This window comes from Episyrphus balteatus, chromosome 4 (genome assembly GCF_945859705.1).
Source record: "Episyrphus balteatus chromosome 4, idEpiBalt1.1, whole genome shotgun sequence".
Lineage (NCBI taxonomy): Eukaryota > Metazoa > Arthropoda > Insecta > Diptera > Syrphidae > Episyrphus > Episyrphus balteatus.
This window is the reverse complement of record NC_079137.1, coordinates 16,948,114-16,969,801: the sequence shown is the minus strand read 5'-3', so window position 1 is coordinate 16,969,801 and position 21,688 is coordinate 16,948,114. Positions and strand designations below refer to the sequence as shown.

Here is a 21,688-nt window from a genome sequence, read left to right as displayed (position 1 = left end):
GGGAACTATCTTAGTTTAATACCAATTTATTTGAATTGTAATAATTGGAAAAGGGATTTCCTAACTCTCAAAAACTTTTTCTCGGAATTTGGTTCTACCAATTTCATTCTTGGCGGGCACTTCAATGTAAGGACTGGAATAAATGGAAACGTAGACTGCCACTCCATCCCTCCAACTTTTGTTGAAAATCAACGACGTTCCAAAGATTCCACCTGCGACTCCAACTGTAACTCTTTTTTAGAATTTATTGAAGATATTGGAGCCTACTTACTTAATGGCAGAGGGTTCAAGGATAAAACTGGCGAATTCACGTTTGTAAGCAGCAGGGGTTCGTCGGTTATTGACTATTGCTGCCCCTCTTATGCTGCTTCCTATTTGGTAGACGATTTTGTTGTTGGTTGCGAAACCTTCTCTGACCATATGCCGGTGATCTGTTCCATTAAAACTAGTGAAACAATAAGTGCAAATAAAACTATGAATCTTATGCCTCGAATCGAATATCTTTCCTATAGAAATAGTCTTGAGGCACTCATACCTAGAAAAATAATAGAATCGGATTCTTTGGAACGCAGATGCAATGCCATTAAAAATTGTATCTACGAAGCGAATGGCGTCCCCAAAAGTTGTGTAATTAAGTTTGAGCCTAAGAAGCCTTGGTTTGATTTGGCCTGTTTTTTAGCCCGAAAAACTGCTTTTAAACATTTAAAAGACTTTAGGAAATCCAGCCTCGATATCTGCAGAAACAACTACAACACTGCTAATAAGAAATATAGGAATTTATGCAAACGGAAAAAGCAGGAATGTTACCAACACATTGCGAACAATTTGCAGTATATTTCTTCAGCCAAAGAGTGGTGGAAGATTGCTAAAGAGATACGTGGGGATACGTTAAGAACGACAACAGTTGTTCCAGCTAATGAATTCAAGACACATTTCCAGAAATTACTTACAGTCACACTTGATAGTGCTTCATTCAATTCTGAACTTGTTGCAATTCAAGTACCACAGTTGGATTGTCCAATTGAGTTAGATGAAGTTTATTCTGCGATATCATTGTCCAAAAATTTAAAAACTCCAGGTATGGATAAAATACCATATGAATTCTACAAAAACGCGACTCCGTCTCTGATTTTTGAAATACATAAGCTTTTTGTTAACATTTTTGATTCTGAAAGCGTACCAAGTTCGTTCAAGAAATCAATCATATACCCCCTTTTTAAGAAAGGAGATGCTAACCTAGTGTCTAACTATAGAGGACTGTCTTTTCTCGACACGCTTTATAAATCATACACCTCCATTTTATTAAAAAGACTTACGACTTGGGTTGAAGAATATAACATCACCGAATTTCAAGCTGCTTACAGAAAAAACTACTCTACTGTAGACCAAGTATATAATTTGTCGTGTCTTATACAGCTTCAACTCAATGAGAAAAAGAAACTATATGCATTTTTCATTGACCTCAAAGCTGCATTTGATAACGTCGACAGAAATGCCTTGTTTCACAAGCTTTCAGCACTGGGAATCTCAACGAAAATGGTTGATGTAATAAAAACGCTCTACTGTGATACTGCTGCTGCTGTTTGGGATGGTATAGGCTCCACTGAGTTCTTTTCTACTAACAAAGGTGTAAGGCAGGGTTGTGTCTTAAGTGCGCTCTTGTTTGTTCTATTTTTAAATGATTTACACGCCTATCTTCCTATTGGACTGTTAATAGAAGGACAAGCGCTGAATATTCTACTTTATGCCGATGATATTGTGCTTTTATTTGATAATCCAGCCAAACTACAACAACTCATCAATAGCTTTATAGCATATTGCAACAACTGGAATCTTGAAGTTAACCTTGCTAAATCTGAAATAGTTATTTTTCGAAATGGTGGACGTAGAGCTGCTAGTGAAAAATGGTTTTTCAATGACACCGAAATAACAGTTGCGAATCACTGCAAATATCTCGGTGTTGTTTTTAATTATAACATGTCCTGGGATGAACATTTGAATAATAGGCTTTCATCATCAAAAAACTCAATTAATTCTACATGGTCAAAACTTCTGCGTAATAAATATGTCCAACACTCAACAAAGTTCAAAATTTACGATGCTGCATCTAGATCTATTATGTTGTACTGTGGTCAAGTATGGGGATACCGTGAACGTAGTCAACTCGAAAAATTACAACGGTTTTTTATAAAACGATGTTTTCTTCTACCGGATAACACGCCGAACTATGCTCTTCACATCGAAACTGGTCTGCCTAAGGCTTTTCTCACAACTTTAAAACTGCACTTTTCTTATATACGAAGAACCATGTCTCTGTCTAATGATAGGCTTCCTAGAATTTTATCTGAAGCAGTGATAAGAAAGAGCATCTTCTGGGCGAAAGAATGGTTAGACCTCTTTCACGAAACGTCTATAGATTTCACTTTCAATATAGATATAAATGAGTGGAATGGATTGCATAGTATTTTACTATGTAAGCTGAATGAGAAACATTGGAGTGAGGCTACTACCAAAGCCAATTTATCCCAATTCCATGACGAGTACTGTAATTTGTTGTACACTGGAGTACCAAACTATTTCGATGATACAAACCCTCGGGATATGATCAGTCTCATCTTCAAGGCTCGCTGTGGACTTCTAAGTATCAATGGAAGGGCTTTCCAAAGAGACACCAATGGGATATGCACACTTTGTAACCTCGATGCATCTGAAAATACTTTTCATTTCATTGGAATATGCCCTATTTTCAAAGGATACAGACTTAAATTTCTTGGTAATAGAGCTGTGTCAATCGTGATTGATTCGGTCTTTTTGATCCGTTCACCGAAAATTCTGAGTGATTGCAATCACTATAAACCAAATCAATCAATCCTTATATCAATCTCGTTCATAAAATAAGAAAGTACGAAGTAAAAAAGTACGTTTCGTTCATCCAAATCGTTTACAATCAAAAACCAGGAAGTGGAAAAGAACGTTTCGTTTATCCAAATCGTTCACAATCAAAAACCAGGAAGTGGAAAAGAACGTTTCGTTTATCCAAATCGTTTAGAATCAAAAACCACGAAGTGGAAAAGAACGTTTCGTTTATCCAAATCGTTCACAATCAAAAATCATCTAAAAAATCTCTCAGAACTCGGATTTCGTTCATTCCATTCATTCTCAATCATCATTTCGATTCCATGCATACAACTGATACAAGTTTATATAAGCAGGTTCAGAGTTTGAATTGAATCGGATTCGATTGGGAATTTCTATCGAATATCTGACCTTGACTTTTTATTTTTGATGTATCTATTTCGACGTTTTGAACTTGGCGGAGACATAATGCCTTACTAATAATCAAATTTACCATACAAATTTTCCAAAAATATATTTAAAAAAAAAAAGCGGAGATAATTAGATTTTTAAAAAACTCTCATAGAAAATATAAACGAAAAATTGTTTTATATGGTTGCATTGAAATGTTAATATTTCAGGTTATACGCGATTTCTTGTTTCTTCTCTCATTTGTCAGAACGAAATGAGTGAAAAAGAAATGGTTTCGATTAAATGAACGAAAGAACGATTGATAGAAAAGACCGAATCTTTGGTGAAATCAATCTTTGAACGATTCGATCTTTTGAAATGAATGATTTGCCCAGCTCTACTTGGTAACTACGTGCTTTCACACTCTCAACTCCTAAACATCCTAAATGGAAATTGCTATGATAATCTTTATCTCTATTTAAAAGCTGCACTTAAATACCGCTACCTCATTTTAAATGAATTTTCTTAAACAAACTAACTCTTAAGCTTATATTTTTTTAATGTAACTTTTTTTACCTGACAGACAACTTAATGTTATTGTCTAAACTAATTTTAATATACCAGCTTAAGCCATGTTTTTGTTAATCACTTTTCATGAAAATAAAATTATATCTATCTATATTATATCTATCTATCTATCTATCTTAAAATCAAAAAGATTCTATCCCAACAATCGAAAATACTAAAGGACTGAAAAATACGGAAAAGCTGCAGTTATTCAAAATGGCGATGGCGGTCAGAATATTTTTTTTATAATTTAGAAATGTATCTAAATTGATACCAAAAAGGTGTTCGATCTTCAATTTAGGTACCTACAGCTGTTCATGTTCCAAGAAAAAAAAATCAAAAAAATTGAAAACAAAATTTAAAAATTGCCAATTAAGAAATATAATACTTTCACACCATTCATTATGCCATTTCTTGGATTTTTTGTTTGAGCAACAATTTTCACACTATCCTTTTTTTAAATTGACTTTTTTGGCATTCTATTGTTGCCAAATATGTTTTAATGTAAAGATAAAAAAAATATTAAATAATAAAAAAGTTTCAATGTTTCAAAACTGAGTATATAAATTTTCGTTTAACCAAAATATAATTTTCTATATAGATTCTAATTTTCTAAATTTGAATCTAAAGCAAACAAAAATCTATCATCTCAGAAACGTGACGGAGGAGACGTTTTTTTTGACTCCGGATTCGAATTTAGAAAATTGGAATCTATAAGAAAAGATATTTTGGTTCAGCGAGAAATTAAACAGTGGAATTTTTAATTATTTCATGTTTTTAATCTACATACATCTAAAAAACAGGAAATGATCAAAAAGGTAGTAGCAATCTGCTATTACAAAATAGCAGATTTAAAGAACACATTTTCGAGTCGCATAGAGTTCGTTATGACTGGTTGTACCTTAATTCATGATCGAACACATTTTTCATATCAATTTAGCTAAATTTCTAACTTATATACTGTTTTTTTAAAAATAAAATTATATTTACAATGTTTATTCTGTCTGCCATTTTAAAGCCGCCATTTTAAATAAAACTAATATGCTTTCTTGACTTTTCGTGAAGAAATGGCCGTGCAAATGATTGTTGACGTCAGAAGCACTAAAGGCACCACTGTGCAGTGGGGTAATGCACTGTCAAGTCAAAAAAAAAAACCGTTAATGTGAATTGAGCCTTTTGCAACATTGAATCGTAAGCAATTTTATACTCAACGACACTGAGTCTTTACTAAGGGTACAATAATTAATCGATTGTTATGCAAATAGTGATGAAATTAGGAAACATTTTACTTACATATATGTACATAATATGTATATATGTACATATAGTATATAATATAATACCTTTATTATATTCTCTCAATTGGTATTGAGAAATTTGTATGCCGATTTGAATTTCCCATCATGGAAAAAAAATATTGAGCTCAAAAATCAAAAACCTCGTCATTCTATCATGAAACCCATTGCATTAATTAACCAGTTTTGAAAGCTTCTTTGTCTCTTTGTTTTAACTTTTAACCTCGCATATACGAATAGATTTCAAAATATTTAACAAACGATCATCATTAAAACGAGGTTTTGAAAAAAAGTCCTTGATCCCCTGTAAACTTTAAAGCAGACAATATTTGAGGATTTTGTTTTACAACATTGTTGAGAAAGATGGATAAGGCATATTGAAAACTTACACAAAAACCTTTTTGCCATGAACGTGTGAGATTGAAATTCTCACTCTATTTTCGTTGCCTTGAATGCACCATTTTGTTTAATATTTTACAATGTAAAAGTTAATAATTTATTAAGATACAGCTAGGGTTCATATCACGTACTGGCACTTTTATATGCCGAATTCTACCCCTGGGTCATTTAGTAAAAGTGAGTGTGCAATCCCCTAAAAACTATATACACGAAATCATGGCACGTGTTTTTTTTTGCTTCAAAGTATGTATCTTTTCTCATGTTTTCCGCTCTTATATTATAGTTGACTATAGAAATCTCAATTGGAGCAGGGTTTTGTAAAGTTAGTCTTAAAGTTAGAAAGAGAATGAATTTATTATGTGTGACCTCATACCAATGGACACCAATCATGTCCAATGCGATATGAATCAATGCTGTGCCCTGAACAATACTCATGTGGGTCACTGTACCACCACCGAACCGAAATGAAAGTGTCAGGCAGGAATTCAAAATGACCGTAATACTCCATTTTATAGAGTAGAGCACAAGAGAGAACGAGAGGAAAGCAGCCTGCCTGGTAGAATGGCATACTTTTAGGCTCGAAATGTGTTGTATGAGATTTTATGTGTTGGCTTCATCATTTCTCGTGTGGAGTTGTGCTGAAGAATTATTTATCCGATGTTTTCTCATTTCAACTTTTTTTTTTATTTTTGTTTTGTTTTTGCTTTTGCTTTGTTTTTGAAATTGTACTCGTTTTAAATCGAAACATGAACAGCAAATGGAGATGGGGTAGCGGCAAAAACACGGATACACTAATTGGTCAATTTGTAAGCCTTTCGTTGCATATTTTTATACAGAAAAAAAGTGAAAAAGCGAGAGACGGAATAGACAAATTGGGAAATATAGTTCTAAATTGATGAATAGAATTAGTTTTTGCAACTAAAGTTACAGGATATTGTGGACAACGAGAAGGAACAAATAATTTTCCGGGCATGCTAGTGAACGAAATAATTTATTTAACAAGTAACTTTACCTTGAACATAAGTTATGTGTATGTTTAGATTATTGAGGTCATGTTGACAATGATATGAAATTCTGCTGCAAAAAGAGTTATTCACATAAGCTAATGGTTGTGAAAAAGGCCAGTTATGACCATGTCGGTGCAGTAATTAAAACTGTCAGAAATACATCCAGAGCTTGTTAATTTGGTGCATGAAAATTGTATACAAAACAAACATAAAGGTTTATATTCAACTATCGTTCAGTATAATAAATTAAACGCTTAATTGTTCAAAATTGAGCATACGAATTCGTAGGCAAGAATGTCATTTAAATGAAAATATATTATATTTTTATACATTAAACTTTTCCAAAAGAACCTCCAAACCTGTCAGTATTTAGGAAAAGTAACGGTGTTGATAAAGGCGAGAGATTTATACTTAAATCGACCAAAGTCAGCAAATACCTTGAGTCATTGTGCGATCAAATCATCGACGATCGAGTTTAAAAGTATGTCCATCAGCGGCAAAGGGCTATTTGTGTGTGAAGGTGCGTTAAAAGTACCTCTCATGGGACAAATTCGTTCAAGAGTTTTAATTGCTGAATATGATTCCTTGCCATAAAAGTGCATTTCTGAGAAAACGGCAATACTGGTGGGTTATCAGTTTTTTTTTTTTTTTAATTTAACTCGAATACCAAGCCTTACTTTAAAATGGCTTAAAGACATTTTTTTTATTAAACTATCATGTTGGTTAAAAAATTTGGTTACTGGTTAGTTAGACTAATAGTCCAGTGCATTTATAATTTGACCCAGCAGTTTGTACCACCCCCAATTTTTTTTTGCTCATTCGATAGAGCATTGGCTGAATATCATTACCCTGATTTTTCGCACTCGTGAAATTCACCTTTCGTCCGCCATCTTGGATTTTATTTTTTGTTGAATATCTCGATTTTTATTTATGCTACATAAAAGTTGTGTATACAAGAAACGTAGGCAATTAAATTTCGCGTGTTTTATGTTAAGAACACTTTTTCGATATTCTGAATATTGAAAAAGTTACAAGCCAACAAAATAAAAAAAACAGAAAAAAGTGACAATTTTTAAGTTTTGAGCACTTTTTATCAAAATTATGAAAATTATAATTGCCTACGTTTCTTGTATACACAACTTTTATGTAGCATAAATAGAAATCGAGATATTCAACAAAAACTAAAATCCAAGATGGCGGCCGAAAGGTGAATTTCACGAGTGCGAAATATCAGGGTAATGATATTCAGCCAATGCTCTATCGAATGAGCAAAAAAAAATTGGGGGTGGTACAAACTGCTGGGTCGCCCATATATGAACATCATAAATGCACTGGACTATAAAATTTTATCCTAAAATCAATGAAAAAAAAAATTAAAACAAAAAAGAGGATTTTAATTTATTTTACTAAACCACTTGCCATTTGATGTCGGTATACGTACAAACTTTGTATACTAATAAAATAAAGTAGAAGTAAAATCCTTTGATTATATGCATATTTTAATTTTTACTTTGTTTTTCAAAAATTAGCACCTTTTCCTTATTTTTGAATTTTTTAGTAGAAAGCAAGATTTTAAAATGCGATAAAAAGGTAATAATTGATTACTTTTGGACTTTTAAAAGTTAACTGAACTTAAAATATTCATTAAATATAAACTAAGAAAGATAAACAAAAATCAAAGTGCCTCCTTATGGCTTTGTGTGCAATTGTGTGTATGTGTATTTTCATAAATACTGATCGAATGGGTGGACCGATTGTCATTAGACTTGGTTCATTGCATAGAACAATAAACATAACATAAATTATCTCTGATTGATGTTAAATAAATAAATAAAATAGAAAACAATTTTATACAAACTCTTTTCAATGGCATAAAATAACGTTTCTTGTCAATCAACAACCATCGAAGAGTTTCTCTTGAAAAATAAAACAAAAAAATAGACCAATGAGTTTTAAACAAAATTTTTCGGCTAGCCAAAAAAGGGATCAAAATCAAAAAGCTTTCCTTCAGTTATGTTAAATTTGTCTGGCCATTGAACAAACGTTAACTAGATTGAGTATCTAATAATAGAATATGTTCTTGCTAGTTGATCATGTTCTTTCGGATATATTCGTCTTTACGAAAAATTTGAAATAATTTCATTTGAGGATATATTTTGAAAACAATAGGCTTTTTTTTGCAAAGCAATCCGCAGTAGAATTTCCAAATATTAACACTGAATAAAAATGTATATGCTGGCACCAAGAGAAAGGAAAACGTAAACTTACAAACTTCGTCGAAATTCTATCCACAGCTTGGCTTAGCTACTAATTTTATTGGCAGCTGCTTGTTGTTTATGTAATGCATGTAAACGCCACCGCGGATACGGATAGCAATGCAAAAAAAATAATAGTAATAATAACAGCTAATAGTAAATTGAAAACAAAACAGATTAGAAGTAGTAATTTTTCACTATTGGCACTCGAAACATCGACCCGTTTAGAATTAAATTGAAAAAAAAAAATATTTACATCAACAACTAAAAATAGTGTGTAAAATATAGGTAGTTTCCAAGTTTTTGTTTTTTAACTTACCTGTTTTTTCAAATTTCCTACAAGTCCTTCGACTTGTTTACCGGAACTAAAGGCTTGCAACAAGCCATTGTGGAAATCATCGTTTCCATATAAACCTGTAAAGTACAAACATTATTTTTATTTTATTAATAATTCTTAAAAATTTGTTAATTAAAGTGTGCAGATATTATTGCCATAGTTAAGGAAAATAATTTAAACAACTTTTCTATAAAATCAATATTTTTAATTGATGCCATTTTTTACTTGCGATATAGGTACTATAGGGCAAGTTTAGGATTCGTAAAAAAAATCGAACTCGAGATAACAATTTTACATGACATTACGATGATGGAGAATGCCAAAAAAGTGGGTCCGGCAATTCTGTCTGTCTGTCTGTCTGTCTGTCCGTCTGTCTCTATCTGGAGCTGCAGCCTAAACGAGTGAAGTGATTTTCTTCAAACTTGGTAGTTAGCAGTTTTTGGTGATTCCCTAGAGGGGAAATTGAAATTTTTTTTTATGACCAAAACTAACGGTACCTGCCATATAACGGAAATAGAAAAGTTAATTTTTTTCAAAAACGGCTCTAACGATTTTGATTAAAATTTTTGTGTGTAATACTACACATAAGGGCCAACTTTTTAAATAAAAAAAATATTTTTTGTACCGTTATTAACGGTACCTGTCATAGAACGGTTTTTTTCGTTTCTGAATATCTCGTACAAAATTAACCCGATTTAAATGAAAATTTTTATACAAAAGTGTGTAAGTAAAGATAATATTAAAATTTTAGAAAATTTTCAAAAAACGCATTTTTGGTTTTTTAAAAAATATTTCAAAATTTTTTTTTGAAAAATCAATTTTTTGAAAACGGATCAATGAAAAATTTTGAAATTTAGTTTTTATGTGTAAATTAATTATTTCTTCAAAATGGCATACCAACTTTTTTTTTGAAAAATGTTAAAAAAATTTTATATATAAAAAATTATTTTTTTAAAAAACGGCTCCTACAATTTTCAAAATTTTTTTTCTAAAAATACCTTTTTATACGAGAAATAAAATGGCATATTTGTTTTTTTTTAAGATATTTTAAAACGGAGTTTTATTAAATATAAAAACAGATTTAATTTTTTTATACTACTTATGAAATTTCTTCAAAATATCGAATTTTAAATTTCTTGAATAAAAAGCTTTAACATTATAGTTACTTTAAGCATAAGAGCAAGTACGTGCGACCCCAGTCGTGCAATTTATTTGTTTTAACAGCGCGACGATATTTGGTATTTAATTGATCTTTACTTAAGAAACATAAACGAACAAATTTGTGACTTCCACTTTTTAGCTATACTAGTTTAAAATTCAATTGCAGTTTTTAACACGATCTTGCAAGCTGGTCTCGTCATTGGAAAAATTGGGAAAGGAAATTGCCACATTCAAAAGATTACCAAAATTAACCATATCAACGACCCACCCAATTTGATTTTATTGTGTTGGGGATGAAAGAAGACTTACGTTCTGTTGGATTCCAACAATGAAACTGGAGTAGTCAGGTAACTAAATTATCTTATGTCACTCAAAATTACACAACAGAACGAAATTCTAATAGGAGCACAACTTTTAAAGATGTAGGTAGGAGTGCATACTCCCGGCACTTGCCTAACCTTAAATGAAAAGAAGTCACTAGCAACACAAGAAGTTTCAAGTGGCGGATCGGCTTACAAATCAGACACAGTCTGAGGACCAATTGATAGGACAAGCTCTATTGGTAGTAGAGAAAATCTGAAAAACAGTCCTATCACTACCATTCCTATCCCCAGCAAAACAAAACGGGCCAAGTGCATTACCGCCAATATGCTGAGATTGAGAGCATTTCAGAACCAAAGGTCTCTAAAGTGAAGAACTCCATCCTCTTGCTGGAGGAAGAATTTTCCCTTCCTCGAGAACTGGCCTCAGTTACTGACATTTTAACCTTGCCATCATTTTCTTACTCTTTTTTTCAAAAGGGCCTGTGAAAGAGTAAGGTTATAGGGATATTAAGGAAAGCCTATTAGGAAAATTTATCGTAAGTTCCATTAGATCGTGGCAAAGATGTCATGGATTCCTAAGCGACGATTTACTCATAGCGGAGTCCGAGTCGAACTGTCGTGGCGAGCAGACTTGTATTAAGTGTGACAAAACATATTTCTGTATATTTGACTTTTACCTTGACGGCTTTTTGCCGCTCAATTAAATTTTCCTTGAGCCAGTGAGACAGTAACTCTATAAAGTGAAAATTGGTAAAAATACAAATAATATTATTCCAGCATTAATGCTGGAATCAGATAAAAGTGCAAATCAATCTAGTGCACGTGATTCCCTTGACATTTCAATCAATGATAAAAATAATCTACCCATTATTAATTCACACTTAATGAATGATAAGAGAGCAACAAGTAGTTCTCTCTTAAATCAGATTTCCGCGAAATCAAATGAACTAAAGAGAGTCGCAGAATATTCTCCGACTACATCTCCAAGCCAAGGGATTAATCCCTCGAAGTTCTTCGCAGAAGAGGTAACAAAAACAAATCAAATAATGATTGTCGATGGTGATAACAGTGTCACCCCCACCTCTGAGTGGACAACTGTCATAACGAATTTAAAAAGAGCCGCCACCAGCTACCAGCCAAGGCACATGAGAAAACAAATAAATGTATCATCTACGAGTAATTCAAATCTTTCAAACAACAAATTTGTTTTTTTCCTCTTGCAAACATAGAGACAATGCAAAAAAATACACAAATTGATCTTACTACAGCAAACAACAACAAACCAGATGAGCATAATCCTACAAACAATACTAATGTCAATTCTTTGCCTCTTAATGCGAACAAATTACCTTTTTTTCCACCAATATTTATTTTTGGTGCTAATTGCACACTTTAAGTGATTTAATAAAACTTGCAGCTACTGAATGTAAAGTTAAAGATCTTGAACATAAATTTGTCAATATGGGTTACTGTAAAACAAAGGTTTATGTTAGCCATGCTTCTGTACATAAGCTTAGCATTGATCGTCTTCGCGATACGGGGATAGGGGCTTTTTCATTTTCTCCAAAAGGCACAAAGAAAGTGTCAATCTTGTTGAAAGGTCTTGACGGGGGCACCCCAATAGATAAGATAAAAAGAGCTTGAGAGTACGGTTCCTAATGTAAAAATAAGCAAAATTACTCCTTTTACTACATCTAGAACTAAGCAATTAGATCAAAAATTAAATATGTTCCTCGTGCAGTTAGAGGTAGGAGAGTCCATTAAGGATCTTACTTGTGTAAGATGTTTACTTTACCATACTGGGAAAAAAAGCATAACCGGGCAGTACTACGATGCTACCGATGTCAAAGTTTTGGGCATTCTGGGGAGTGCTGCGCTTACGTCAGTCGTTGTGTTCTCTGCGGGGAGAACCACGGTTCCGTAGATTGTATAAATGCGTTTAAGAATCTGAAAGAAAAGAACAAAGCTGTTCCCACTCCGAAGTGTGCTAATTGTAACGAAACTGGTCATGCAGCTAGTTATCAGGGTTGCCAAGCATATCTCAAATACAAAGAAAAAAAAGACGCATATTCTCAAAAGACTAGACAGGTTGTAAGTAATACTAGAGATTTTGTTGAAGAATCTATACGTAATTTCACAAAGCCCAGTATTTCTTTTGCTGATAGAGCAAAAGACGCAATCGATATAACAAGAAGTTATACAGTTTTTTTAATCTGAAAAAAATCCAGCTTCAACAACCGTTTCAAATGTTCAAAAAGGAGAACTGAATGATTTTCTAAACGAAGCTAAACAGTTGTTTAACATCTCGTTTACAGATATTCTCATTAAAATTAGTATAAATTGATCAAAACCCAGGAAGAAAAAATGTTTTCTTACCTTGAGTTTGTTGCTTCTATTGTGGTATATTGATGATATCGATGAATTTAAACTCCATAATATCACATGAAAGAAGACTTCCGCTTTTAAATATATTAAAAACTAAAAACCCTCAAATTTGTTTCCTTTCTGAAACTAGACTATCCGAAAGATATAAACCCTCATTCGAGAGTTTTAATATAATAAGAAACGATATTGGTAGGAGGACAGCAATCTTACTTGACGAAAAGTACAAGTTTGGCTCTGTTGTTTTCCGAAGTAATATTTTCTCTGTGTGTCTTGCGTCAATTTCCTTTATAAAACCCAATGGTTCCAATTTTCGCCTTTTGGTTGGTAGCATTTATATCCCATCAGACGCAGGGACTGCTCTGCTTAGAGAACTAGATGACCTTTACGCACTTACCAATAACTATGATGGAACTATAATTGGTAAAGACTTTAACTCTCGTCACACCGCCTCGGGTGATAGTGTCCATAACAATAATGGAGTTCTGGTAAACAATTGGTTCAACAATGGTCCATATTTGAATCTCGATTTAATACCTTCGGATACACCGACTTTTCCAAGATCCGGATCTTATTTAGACTTTTTCATAATTTCGTCAACCCCTAATCCTGCGCGTTCTGTAAATAATTCTTATGTGGCTTCAATTTGTAAAACGTTTGCAACCTTTTCTGATCATTTTGGAATTGCTTTTGAAGTAGTTCTGGACGACTTTTCCCCTATATTAATGCCTTTGCCCACATACAGAAGCTTTAAAAATACTAATTGGGATGCTTTCAGACTTAATCTCCATGTCTCATTATCGTCTCTAGTTTTACCAAATGATAAAAACATGTCTAACTTAGAAATCGATAGTCTTATAGATGATTTAAATTCTACAATTGTTTCAAGCATAGAAAGCCATTCTAAAATACATAATTTGAATAATCACAAGTATAAGTGTATTTCAGATATAACAAAAAAACTGATTGAGTTACGAAAAATTTGGCTGAAACAACTTAAAAGACTATAACATCGGTACCTGAATAGAGTTAATCCTGAATATTTAGAGCTTAATTTAAAAATTCAGTGCATTAGTAAAATTATAAAAGTAAATGTTAATCTTGATCTTAACAATTGTTTTAGATCTAGACTACTCAAGCTTTCAGGGAAATCGATAAAGTTACCGGCAGGAAATTCTTTGGTACAGACATTTCCAAGGACATGCTTTTCCATAATGGGCAAGAGTTGACTGATATTCAGTCTAAATTAACTGCATTTAAGGTTCTTTACTCTTCAAGTTATCCTGATAGACAGCCGGATGACCGTATCTTTGATCATGAAGTCTTATCAACAGTTAATCTGTTCAAAGAGAATTGTTACTCTGAAACACTCATTACCTTTTCCTCGATAAACATTGCTAGTGATCCAGCAATATCGCCGTTTACTTCACCCAATAGTGTAAATATTTACAGATCCTCGCTCAATAATAAAAAGTCTTCAGGTGTAGATGAAATTTCTAATTTTATTTTAAAGAAACGCCCATATTCGTTGGATATAGTTTTATCATTGATATTTAATCAATGTATTAATAACACCGGCACACAAAAAAAAAAGTGTCATGAACCAGAAACCAGACCTATCTTTCTATATGTTTTTGGGCACGCTGAATCCGAATTTGAAGTCCGTTTGGCCCCATCACCCTCCAGTTTTGAGCTGTGAGTGCATTTTGTTTGAATTTTTATGACTTTTTTGGAGTTTTTTGCATTTTTCTCAAAACTGAAGGGTGACCGGGCAAAACGGACTTGAAAATCGGATTCAGCGGTCCCAAAAACATATAGAAAGATAGGTCTGCTTCCTGGTACATGAAACTTTTTTTTTTTGTGTGCCGGGTATGACAGCGACATGTCGCGACAGTGCTAGCACACAAAAAAAAAGTTGTATGAACCAGAAACCAGACCTATCTTTCTATATGTTTTTGGGACCGCTGGATCCGAATTTCAAGTCCGTTTTGCCCGGTCACCCTCCAGTTTTGAGAAAAGTGTAAAAAAGACCCCAAAAACTACCTTTTTTTGAGTTTTTTGCATATTACTCAAAACTGGAGGGTGACAGGGCCAAACGGACTTGAAATTCGGATTCAGCGGTCCCAAAAACATATAGAAAGATAGGTCTGGTTTCTGGAAACAGGGTAAGATCTTGCCAATAGCCAAGAAAAAGGGTACACGAGAAGTTGATAACTTTCGACCTATTTCGCTTCTATCTAAGAGGGTATTAGCCACCCCTTTAAATATCTTCTGTGAAGATATGGATATCATTCCAACCAGCCAGTTTGGCTTCAAAAGAGGAAACTCTACTGAACATGCTTTACTATTATTTCAGGATAAGGTTATTCAAAATCTTAGAAATAAATCTTGTACTGTATGCTTAGATATTCGCCCTGAAAAAGCGTTTGATTCGCTTTGGCATACAGCTGAACTTTTCGCTTTGGATTACCAAAATTATTTTTAGTTTCTTATCAAATAAGACAACATCAATTTTTATTAAAAATGAGCACACAGATTTTTCCCTGTGAATTCAGGTGTCCCTCAAGGATCGATACTGGGACCATTTTTATTCAATATTTATTTTTAAGACTTTCCTCTCTCAGACCCTTTTTCAGATGAACCTGGTTCACTACATTACGCCGATGACACCATCATTTTTGGCAAGTGACGTTCAACCAATTTTAGCCCTTAACAAAATTAAGCGCAGACTTCCTCTAGTGGAAAATTATTTCAAAAAATGGAGATTGAAAATCAATACAAGTAAATTGACATGCTTTAGAAACGCCAGTGGGAAGGGACATTATCTTGCGGTTAAAGAGAGCAAATCTCTTAACCTACAAATAAATAACTTCCCGATTCCATTACGTTTGGAAACAAAGTATCTTGGAATACAATTCCAAAATAGATTTCTTTTCAATAAACATGCAGGAAATATACTTAAAAAGGCGAAAATGCTTACAGGGTCATTAAAATCTCTATTCAACTCAAAGTTCGTGTTAGGATCAACGAAAATTCTAATGTTCAAAACCCTCATAAGACCAATTCTGACATATGGGTTTGGTACTTGGTTTACCCTATCACCCACAGTTGCAAAAGAATTAGAGATTTTTGAGCGTAAATTATTGGGATTTTGCTTTGGTTTGTTTAAAAAACCAAATAAAAAATGGTTTTCAAATAAAACAATATATGATGCTACCCAGGAGATTTTGCAGCCTAACTACAGTGGAATATTTTGCTGTGGTTTGTTTAGAAAACCAAATAAAAAATGGTTTTCAAATAAAACAATATATGATGCTACCCAGGTTACACCTTTAATGCGGTATCAAATAGATCTTCTTTTAAAAAAGATGGAACGAATAAGTTTCCATTCAAACCAACAAGTAAGATCCTTGATGGGCTCTAATACTAATGACAGCTTGGTTGACAATTATTATCTTTCACCGTTTAATATGCTTAATGAGGGGTCTGTAGCTCTTTTAAGACCCGATACAAATGGCAATTTTCAAGTCCCGTTTTATGAAAAAGCTTCTTCCTTAAACTATAGGGGATGACACTTTAGAAATATATGAAAATTTATTAATTTTTTCAGTGGATGCTAACATAAACTTTTACTTGTTGTTACGGTTTCCCTTTGTACAGTTAGCTATATTTTCATGTAAGGTGGATATCTTTAGTTTTAGTCTTATTTTAGTTTTAGTTTTAATTTTAGTTTGTAAGTTATATTTACCAAAATAGAGCAAAAAAGTTATTGTTCGCGGAGCAAGCGACCAAAAATTTATGATATTTATATAAGTTATGAATTATTCCTTACTTCGTGACCTTTGTTGAATTAAATATTTAATCCTATGTGGGCTTGAGGTCTTTTACTTAGCTTTTTCTAATTTATAAATCCGACGTTTCGAGTGTGTTTACACTCTTCTTCAGGGCTAAACATTTTTAAAATGAATAAAAAGATGCTTATTACAACGAAAATCCAATATACTTACATTCTATTTAATCTAAAGAAATTAATCTTAAGATCTTCTAAATCTTTGTTTTTGTTTTTTGGTTTGTTTATTCTTAAATATTTCAAAATTAATAGAGTATTGAGTATTAGAGACATTGTCTTTCGCGAAAAAAAACATTAAAATAATTACGGATACTTTACTTTCCAATTCCTTTCCAATACGAACATTATTGAATCAATATTTCAATCCTTTGGTTTAGACAAATTTAGTAACAAATGTTACACAATTTTCTTACAGTAGTGTCCAATATATTCCTCATCTTTCAAATAGAATTTTAAACGCTCCTATAAGAAATAAAGAAAATGTTCGCATTGCTTTTAAGTCGGCAAATATCCTAAGAACTTCATTGTTTTCGAATTTAAAAGATAAACTTTCTAAAAATGAAAAATCTAATATTGTCTATAAAATAAAATGTTTAGGAGATGGGACAAATTCTTGTCCTTCAGTTTATGTAGGTACATCAATGCAAAAACTAAAGAATCGTATAGCTGGTCATAGATTTGATATAAATAGCGGACATTCGCAAAAAACTGCTTTAGCTTTGCATTGTATTGATGAGGGTCATAGACCAAATTTCACTGACGTAGATATTTTAGACACAGAAAAACATTATAGTAAGAGAATGTTAATAGAAATGTTACATATATTAGATACCGATAATACGGTAAATAGAAGATCTGATTCTGAAGGACTTAGTAATATTTATAGTCAGTTTGTTCAAAGGATTAATTTAGGTTAAATATTATTTAATGGTAAATTTAAATTTAGGTTTAGTTTTAAACTGAACTTGATTTTGTAGATTATATTTGATAAGAAATTTTGAATTTCTTATCAGATTGATTTAAAAATTTTTTATATTTTGAAATTTCAATGATTAAAAACGTCTTTTTCAAGACTTTTAATTTTTGAATTTTGAAATATTTAAGAATAAACAAACCAAAAAACAAAAACAAAGATTTAGAAGATCTTAAGATTGATTTCTTTAGATTAAATAGAATGTAAGTATATTGGATTTTCGTTGTAATAAGCATCTTTTAATTGATTTTAAAATTTTTAGCCCTGAAGAAGAGTGTAAACACACTCGAAACGTCGGATTAATAAATTAGAAAAAGCTAAGTAAAAGACCTCAAGCCCACATAGGATTAAATATTTATATAAGTTATGAATAACTTTGAATTTTGATAATGTTTCCAATATTTTACTAATTGTTTATATAGTAAGACATATCTTTAAGTCGACCAAAAAGAAAACTTAAATTTTGTAATTGAATTATACTGAGTTTATTTGCCTCAATAATGTTAACTTGAACTTGAACTTGATTTACGCATAGCAAAATAATTTCAAGACTTCAAAAATGAAATTACGTATTTAGGTATAAAGGATGACGAAATCAATCTAATTTTTATAGGTCTACAAGTGAGAGTCGGTTTTTGATGATTTTGGAGTCTTATATTTCATCAATTTGTTGTCCTTAAAGTCCAATGAATTAAGTAGAACTGTTTTTTTTTTTTTAAGATACAAATTGTTCATTCATTTGTTTTTAATGTTTGTATATTTGGTAATTTGAAAAGGATTTTTACATTATTTTTTTTTCAACTAGGACTCTCTTCATCTAATGTAAATCAGTATTGATAGACGTACTATTTGAATTTGTTTCACCCGGTCTTCCTTAACTTTAAAAATGGTTAACTAACTGGACTACAATATAGTAGACTTTGCCACTCCCTTGGCAAATAGATTCTTTAATGAAAACGAAAAGGAAAGAAATAAAAAATACGGAAAATAATTTTTGTTTTAAGCGAAGTGATGGAATTATGTAATTCAATCTCAAGTTCAAATGACATTTTCTGATATATGCGTTTCGCTCAGGTACGACAGTGGGCTCATTAGAACCTCTGGTCTTTGGACGTAACGCATATTGAAATAGGGGTCATTTGAACTTTAAAATTGAATTAAATTCATCTCAGATATCTCTGCTTTGACAAGTAATTAAATACTACACAGATCGTACAATAGGTATGTAGAACAAAACTGACATTTTTTGTACTATTCATTATGTTAAGAGTAACAGACATACTTGATAAGTTTGACCCGTATGTGAATATGTATATATACATATATAGGGTGCTAATTGCCGACCCTTCAAACTTGGTTAAGAAGGAAAGCATAATTGCTTTTATCAATGTTAGTAAGTAAATTTGACACCTGATTGTAATTACACCTCAAAATTTACTTTTATTAATATAAGTTGGTACTATCTTGAACCCAATAGAGATGTACCTAAAAAAAAAACAAAACAGGCAGACAAGATACGAGATCTATTTTAAATGTCCGTCAAGTTAGCATTACCATTTTCGAATTTCGAAATTCTAATGATGCAGTGAATTGTCGTGAATTTGTCGTAAATTTGTCGTGAAAGAAAAAAATTTGTCGCGCCCGTTTTTTTAAAAATAACCCCTGGTAGTGCTAACTTGACAGTCAAGTTAGCACTACCACCCCTCAAAATGTCTCAAAACGAATTTTAAACCGAAAACTGAGTATGCAATTAATTGTCGTGATTTTGTCGTAGAAAAGTGGCATACTCAAAAAAAAAAAATTAAAAATTTTTTTTAAAAAATAACCCCTGGTAGTGCTAACTTGACAGTCAAGTTAGCACTACCACCCCTCCAAAATCTTAATACGAGCTTTAAATGGAAAAAAAAGTATGCCAATAATTGTCGTGTTTTTGTCGTAGACAGATGGCATAAAAAAAAATTTGTCGCGTCATTATTTTGGAAACTAGGCCTCCTAAACTGAATTTCATAACTACCTTTACCAAGGGAATTTTTTTTTTTTCAAAATGCCTAATTGCTATAAATTTGTCCATAATCTACTGTCCCTCGATAATTTTTAATAGATTATGCAAAATAAAAATTTTTCCCACCCTTATTTTGCAAATAATGCCCAATTAAGTGAATTACCCAAACCTAAAGCGCTAGGAAAAATGAAATACCAAAACCTAGCACTACCATATGAAAGCTTTTTGTTTATTGGACTTTTTTTTTTTGATGAAAATTTGTTATAAACAATTGTCGTAAAACGTCTACTATCAAATTCAGCCATAAAAAAATTTGTCGCGTCCTTACTTTAGCAACCAGACCCCCTTAACTGAGGCAACTAAAATCTGAAATTTTTTTTTTAATATTTTATTTTTTTTCTTTATTAATGCTTATTTCATATAAATTTTGCCATAATCTATCGTAACTCGACGACTTTCAACAAATTATGCCAAAAAATAATTTTTCGCGCCCTTATTTTGAAAGAAACACCCAAAATGGTGAATTACCAAAAGTTACCACTACCATATGAAAACTTTTTGTTTATTGGACTTTTTGATGAAAATTTGTTATAAACAGTTGTCGTAAAACGTCTACTATCAAATTCAATCATAAAAAAATTTGTCGCGTCCTTACTTTAGCAACCAGACCCCCTTAACTGAGGCAACTAAAACCTGAAATTTTTTTTTTAATATTTTATTTTTTTTCTTTATTAATGCTTATTTCATATAAATTTTGCCATAATCTATCGTAACTTGACGACTTTCAACAAATTATGCCAAAAAATAATTTGTCGCGCCCTTATTTTGGAAGAAATACCCAAAATGGTGAATTACCAAAAGTTAGCACTACCATATGAAAACTTTTTGTTTATTGGACTTTTTGATGAAAATTTGTTATAAACAATTGTCGTAAAACGTCTACTATCAAATTCAGCCATAAAAAAATTTGTCGCGTCCTTACTTTAGCAACCAGACCCCCTTAACTGAGGCAACTAAAATCAGAAATTTCACAAATTTTCATCAAAAAGTCCAATAAACAAAAAGTTTTCATACGGTAGTGCTAGGTTTTGGTATTTCATTTTTCCTAGCGCTTTAGGTTTGGGTAATTCACTTAATTGGGCATTATTTGCAAAATAAGGGTGGGAAAAATTTTTATTTTGCATAATCTATTAAAAATTATCGAGGGACAGTAGATTATGGACAAATTTATAGCAATTAGGCATTTTGAAAAAAAAAAAAAATTCCCTTGGCAAAGGTAGTTATATGAAATTCAGTTTAGGGGGCCTAGTTTCCAAAATAATGACACGACAAATTTTTTTTTAATGCCATCTGTCTACGACAAAAACACGACAATTATTGGCATACTTTTTTTTCCATTTAAAGCTCGTATTAAGATTTTGGAGGGGTGGTAGTGCTAACTTGACTGTCAAGTTAGCACTACCAGGGGTTATTTAAAAAAAAAGAATTTAATTTTTTTTTGAGTATGCCACTTTTCTACGACAAAATCACGACAATTAATTGCATACTCAGTTTTCGGTTTAAAATTCGTTTTGAGACATTTTGAGGGGTGGTAGTGCTAACTTGACTGTCAAGTTAGCACTACCAGGGGTTATTTAAAAAAAAAAACGGGCGCGACAAATTTTTTTCTTTCACGACAAATTCACGACAAGTAACTGCATCATTAGAATTTCGAAATTCGAAAATGGTAATGCTAACTTGACGGACATCTATTTTAAGGAACTCTTACGTAAAAAGTCTAAGCCTATAGCTTTGGTAATAGTGCGAAGTATTTTAAAATTCGACTTTGTAATTAAATAATCCAAACTGCAAAAACAGGAGTCCTTCGAAAACCAAGAACTCCAACATCTTA

General features: G+C 32.0%; 1 protein-coding gene across 2 annotated transcripts in view; it reads right to left on the bottom strand.

Moving 5' to 3' along the window:
- The window catches only part of LOC129920183 (protein tweety-2-like), a 161,906-nt gene that overhangs the window by 40,458 nt on the left and 99,760 nt on the right, over positions 1–21,688 (bottom strand). For both annotated transcript variants that reach the window (XM_056001415.1, XM_056001416.1), the window contains exon 3: positions 9,089–9,183. In XM_056001415.1, the coding sequence (XP_055857390.1) occupies positions 9,089–9,183 (95 nt within the window). The remainder of the gene's footprint in view (positions 1–9,088; positions 9,184–21,688) is intronic.